The sequence below is a fragment of the Lathyrus oleraceus genome, chromosome 2, assembly GCF_024323335.1.
Source record: "Lathyrus oleraceus cultivar Zhongwan6 chromosome 2, CAAS_Psat_ZW6_1.0, whole genome shotgun sequence".
NCBI classification, from domain to species: domain Eukaryota; kingdom Viridiplantae; phylum Streptophyta; class Magnoliopsida; order Fabales; family Fabaceae; genus Lathyrus; species Lathyrus oleraceus.
Window position 1 is genome coordinate 349,855,570 of NC_066580.1, and position 6,340 is coordinate 349,861,909.

Genomic DNA, 6,340 nt, shown 5'->3' on the forward strand with positions numbered 1-6,340 from the left:
GGGGCTCACTATAAATACCCCTTTCATGGCAAAGGGGCAGGTATTCTAACTCACACTCTGATAACCTCATTCTGTACCTTTTCTGACTTAAGCATTGGAGCACCTTGCAGGTACACCCCCCTCTCATTTCATTCTCCGGCCCATTAACCAAGACCGTGGAAGGCCCTCCTGATCAGGTGAGATCAGTGGCGCCGTCTGTGGGAACTAGCTATCCCCATCTTCATCAAACGAGGATCAAAAGCTCATTCATTTCTGTCCTTCCAACATGGCCGGAGAACAACATAGCGATCACAGCCGTCCCCTCGTCAACTACAACATGGACGACGGCCCGCCATCCCATGAGGCGGACGTTCGGGACGGTCATCCATCCACCCCGTCTCCAGAGCCCCAAAACAACGGAGATGTCTCTCACGCCCACAATTTAGGGGCAGAGACATTTCATCCCATTCCCGTTCCCGTTGAAGGAGACGCCGTAATGATTGCCATGGTGAATGCCCTCAATCAGGCCGGTTCTATGCTCCACCAGCAGCACGAACGAATCATGGCCCTCGAAGCCGAACGACAAGAGGCCCGGCCCCAGCCGGTGAGTAGGATACAACAACGTCCGGAGCCAACGAAGAAGCGAGGACGTCGCTCTCCCGAACCCCACGCCAGCAGGGCACGCGCCCATCGTGACGGTGGTCGAGCGAGAACATCACCAAGGCGCGGGCACAGCCCCGACAACAACGAACTGTCTCCCTTAAGGAGCGACGAGGAAGATTTGCATTTCCCCCTATCTCGGGCAATAATGGAAGCCCCGCTCCCCAAAGGCATGGAGAAACCGCCAAACCTAGCTGTGTACGACGGGACTACAGATCCCGACGATCACGTCGACAACGTCAACGCGATGCTCGACTACCGCAATGATATAACCGGGCACCTCAAATGCCGACTGTTCTCAACGACCCTCAGGAAAGGGGCCATGGCCTGGTACAAAAGCTTGGCCCCTGAGTCCATTACGTCATGGAGAGTCATGAGGTCCATGTTCACCCGGCACTTTACAGCTTCCCGTCGTCACCCCAAGACTGAGGCGACCCTTGAAGCCATAGTGCAGAAGAAGAATGAAACACTGCGCTCATACATCGAGCGATTCAACCAGGAAGCTGTCGAGGTAGATACCACCGAGCACATGAAGAAGTATCTCCTCGAGAGAGGTCTCTTACCCGGCAGTGAACTTAGCAGAGCCGTAGGGATCGAGCCTCCCCGCACCTTAAACGAGCTCCTGCATAAAGCCCAGGCCTACATCAGATACGAGGAAAAGCAGGTGGCACACAATGCCCGCAGCGGACGTAACGCTGGGGAGACCGAGCACTCAAAACGCGAGGACACGAGCATTTCCCGTCGCAACGGAGACAGACGAAGAGAAGAAAGACCTCGCGAGCTCCGGGAAGGAAGAGGCCCCGCGGGCAGATATAGCGAGTACACCTTACTGACAGCTCCTCGAGAGCGTATCCTCGCAGAATGTATCAACTCTGAATTTAAGCAGGGCAGGGTCAGGTTCCCAAAACCGTCTGCACCAAAGCCCCACACCGACAAATCAAAGTACTGCCGGTTCCACAGAAGTCACGGACACGTGACCGAAGACTGCGTCCACCTGAAAGATGCGATTGAAATTTTAATCCAAGAAGGGCACCTGAAGCAGTACACGAGGAAGAACGAAGCTCCCAGACACGACGAGCCAGAGAAGAAGAGACCCCGGGAAAACACACCCCCCGACAACTCTCCCTATCAAGTGGCCCTCTGCGTGTCACGACCGGAAGATTTCTTCCCCCCCGAACCATTGCCCGAGGGCAAGATCACTGCACTCAGCCCCTGGGAAGACTTCCCTACCACACTGGTGATATCAGGAGGAGGAACTAACGGGGAATCCGCGGCCCTCTCCGTCAAACGCAAGTTCGACGAACTCCTACTGACTGCCCCCGAGCAGAAAGCGACATTGACAAAATACCGGGGAAAATCCAACCCAATATCCTTCTTCCTGGAGGAACTCCCGGGCGGATCCCCGAACTCGGCCATCCCACTATTGATTAGAGCAAAGATGGCCAGATTCGACGTACGACGCATCCTGGTCGACGAAGGCAGCTCAGTGGATATCATGTACGTCCACCTCTTCAAGACTCTGAAGCTAGACAAGACCAACTTAGCCCCCTACGTCGGATCAGATCTCCAAGGATTCAACGGAGCAACAACCAGACCGTGGGGATATGTTGAGCTCCTCGTCACTTTCGGCGAACAAGAAACGGCCAGGGAAGTCAAAATCCAATTCCTGGTCGTAGACTGTCCGTCTCTCTACAATTGCATCTTTGGACGCCCGACACTGGCCGAACTCACTGCGGTCCCATCCACCGTCCACCTGAAGATGAAATACTACACCAAATTGGGACGTGTGGTCACCATCCATGGTGACATCGAAGCAGCCCGGCGATGCTACGACGCCGCAGTAAAAGGACAGGCCGTAGTCAGCACGAAGAGCAACTGCAACAACAAAAAACTCAAGACCGAGGATCCCGCCCGAGGAGTCAACGCCATCGACCTCGACTGTCGCGTCGGGCTGGACGAGACCGAAGAGGGGAGGTTCCCCAAGGAACGCTCTCTCGAACACCCGGTCCGACCAATCCCCGACGGGGAATTCGAACTCATTCCTCTTGGGGACGATCCGGAAAGGACGGTGAAGATAGGTAAGGGACTACCCGAGGAAACAAGAGAAGAGCTAGTAGCATGCCTCAAAGAGAACTCCGACCTCTTCGCGTGGAATGCCGCAGAAATGCCCGGGCTGGACCCCGAGATCGCGTGTCATAAGCTAGCTGTAGACCGGGCAGCCAAGCCCATAGCACAGCGTAGACGCAAGCAATCGCCCGAAAAGGCAGAGGCTGCCGAGCGAGCTGTAAAAGACCTCTTAGAGGCAAATTTTATTTCTGAAGCCCAGTACACAACCTGGCTCTCTAATGTAGTCCTCGTTAAGAAAAATAATGGAAAATGGCGTATGTGTGTTGATTATACTGATCTTAATAGGGCTTGCCCGAAAGATGCTTTCCCCCTCCCTAATATAGACTCGCTCGTTGACAACTCTGCAGGTTTTAAACTCTTGTCCTTCATGGACGCATATAGTGGATACAACCAGATCCCTATGTCGCCCGCGGACAAGAAACACACAGCGTTCATGACCCCAACGGGCAACTACTATTACAACGTGATGCCGTTCGGGCTCAAGAACGCTGGCGCTACATACCAACGCATGATGAACAAAGTCTTCAAGGACGAAATAGGGGACATGCTCGAAGTATACATGGACGACATGATCGTTAAATCACACGAGGAAATAACCCATGCTCGACACCTTACGAAGGTATTCGAACAGGCGAGACAGTGTAAAATGAGGTTCAACCCCGAGAAATGCACGTTCGGAGTCCGGGCAGGCAAGTTCCTCGGTTTCTATCTCACCGAAAGAGGGATCGAGGCCAACCCCGACAAATGCCGGGCATTCTCGGAGTTTCCGACCCCGAAAACCAAAAAATCGATCCAGTCGCTCAATGGAGTGCTCGCCTCACTCTCCCGTTTCATCGCCAAGTCCGCCCAGCACGCATTGCCATTCTTCAGACTCCTTCGCAAAGAGGCTACCTTCGACTGGACCGACGAATGCGAGCAAGCGCTACTCCATCTAAAGAAGGTTCTGTCCCAACCCCCGGTCTTGTCACGGCCATCAGAAAAGGAAACCCTATACTTGTACCTATCCGTGGCGACCGAGGCCGTCAGCGCCGTTCTAATAAGAGAAACCGACGAAGGACAAAAGCCCATCTATTTTATGAGTAAAGCACTCCAAGGTCCCGAGCTCCGATATCAGCAAATCGAAAAGGTCGCCCTGGCCCTCATCAACGCAGCGAGGAGACTACGATATTATTTCCTCGCACACACGATAAAGGTGAGGACCGACCAGCCAATCAAACAGCTGCTCGGGCGCCCGGATATGGCCGGGAGGATGCTCAAGTGGTCACTAGAACTCTCCGAATTCGACATACAATACGAAAGTAGGAAAGCCTTGAAAGCTCAGGCGCTGGCCGACTTCGTCGCGGAGATGACCCACTGCCCGACTCCAGCAGAAAGCGCCCACAAATGGACGATCTTCGTCGATGGCGCCTCTAGCACATCAGGCAGCGGGGCCGGGATCATCCTCGAAAATGAAGAAGGGATCCTGATAGAGGTATCGTTAGCGCTAGCGTTCCCAACATCAAACAACCAAGCCGAATACGAAGCCTTCCTCGCAGGCCTGAGGTTAGCCGAGGACCTGGGAGCAAAAGAGGTAAAAATATCCACCGACTCCCAGCTCGTGGCCTCACAAGTGCGAGGAGAATACCAAACCAAGAACGACAACCTCCTCGGGTACTTGTCCCTCGTCAAAGAAAAACTTGATAGATTTGAAAAATGGGAAGTTCAACACATACCCCGCGAGCACAACACACGAGCAGACGTTCTCTCGAAACTAGCCAGCACGAGGAAAAAGGGTGGGAATAAATCAGTAATCCAAGAAATTCTCCCGCGGCCCAGCATCGACAAACTACCGCCTCCACTCGAGGTCAACGCTATTGGAGATGCCCACTGTTGGATGACACCCATCTACAATTACCTCACACGAGACGAACTCCCGGCTGACCCGAAAGAGGCGACCACTGTCAAACGACGCGCATGCTCGTACGTACTCCTCGAAGGCAAACTCTACCGGAGAGGATTCTCCATCCCACTACTCAAATGCGTCGAGGAAGAGAAAGTCCCCGACATACTTGGAGAGATACACCGGGGAATTAACGCTCAGCACCTCGGCGGACGATCGCTCGCACGAAAAGCCCTTCGAGCAGGCTACTACTGGCCGACCATGCAAAACGATTCGAAAGAGCACGTCAAAAGATGTGACAAATGCCAACGACATGCCGACATGCACCTCGCACCCCCGAACGACCTCAAATCACTGTCTTCCCCATGGCCCTTCGCGTGGTGGGGCATGGACATCCTCGGACCCTTCGTCACCGGATCATATCAGAATAAATACCTCATCGTCGGGGTGGATTACTTCACCAAATGGATCGAGGCGGAGGCACTGGCTAAAATAACCGCGCAGAACATTCTCCGGTTCTTCAAACGCAACATCCTCGCTCGGTTCGGTATACCCCAGGCACTTGTCACAGACAACGGGACACAGTTCACGGACGGAGGATTCCAGGACTTCATCGCCAGCCTGGGCACCACACAGCATTTCACGTCTGTCGAGCATCCGCAGACGAACGGGCAGGCAGAGGCGGCCAACAGGGTAATCTTACGTGGCCTCAAACGCAGACTCGGCGAGGCAAAGAGGGCATGGGTCGAGGAGCTGCATAGCGTCCTATGGGCCTACCGCACGACACCACATTCTACCACCGGGGAAACCCCGTTCCGACTAACTTACGGCACCGAGGCAGTCATCCCGGTGGAGATACGGACGCCAACGAGGAGGACAGAGGAGCCCCTAGACGAGGAAATGAACGATGAAACCCTTAGAGCCGAGCTCGACCTAGTCGAGGAGATACGTTCCGAAGCAGCTCTCCGGGAAACAACCCTCAAACAAAAGATAGCACTACGCCATGACGCGAAAGTCATAAAAAGAGAGTTCCAGGTCGGCACCCTGGTCCTCAGAAGAAACCAGAAAAACCCGAGAGAGGGCAAACTGGCGGCCAACTGGGAAGGCCCTTACCGCGTCCGCGACAAAACGAGCAACGGGGCCTATTACCTAGAAAACCTACAAGGAGAACAACTCGCTCGACCATGGAACGCAGAAAAACTTAGACAATATTACAGCTAAATACACCACGGGGAGACGTGGCAGGTACGACCACGCTCTTCGTCCCCAAAACCCCAGGGAGGAACCACGAGACCCGGGAACGATCCGGGGTCACATAACAAACACAACCCTCCCCGACGGTTGGGATCTTGACCAAGGCCCAACGTCGAAGTACCAAGACTGGCAGGGCACCCAGCTCGCGATGGGAGGACCCAAGCCTCGGGACCAGGGTTCGAACAACGAACCCGGGCTTCGATACCCACGGGCACAAAGCCCGACACTTCGTCGGTTCCCTAAACCGAGGAGATTAACAAAGTCGAGCAGAGTACGAATTCATACAAACAAGTATCAGACACAAACGAGCACAATGAATGATAACGAAAATATTCATGCATTAAAAACGATAAGAGTGGCCGAAGCCAAGTACGCCCGAAGGCCATATTACAACGCCCGAAGGCCAAAATACATAAGGGTCGCAGGCCATGATAAGAAAAA

At 54.1% G+C, this 6,340-nt stretch overlaps 1 protein-coding gene across 1 annotated transcript; it reads left to right on the forward strand.

Annotated features, from left to right (window-relative positions):
- Window positions 1-265: 265 nt before the first annotated feature.
- LOC127123225 (uncharacterized) lies at window positions 266-3,849 on the forward strand. Its single transcript, XM_051053464.1, has 2 exons — window positions 266-3,385; window positions 3,487-3,849. The coding sequence occupies exons 1-2, from the start codon at window positions 266-268 to the stop codon at window positions 3,847-3,849; spliced, it is 3,483 nt and encodes a 1,160-aa protein (XP_050909421.1).
- Window positions 3,850-6,340: the final 2,491 nt, after the last annotated feature.

What these genes read in the sequence shown, in the direction of transcription:
- LOC127123225 (XM_051053464.1), top strand. Translation starts at nt 266, where the DNA reads ATGGCCGGAGAACAACATAGCGATCACAGCCGTCCCCTCGTCAACTAC. An exon ending in ATGCTCGACACCTTACGAAG is followed by an intron (nt 3,386 to 3,486) that starts GTATTCGAACAG and finishes TCTCACCGAAAG; the next exon opens with AGGGATCGAGGCCAACCCCG.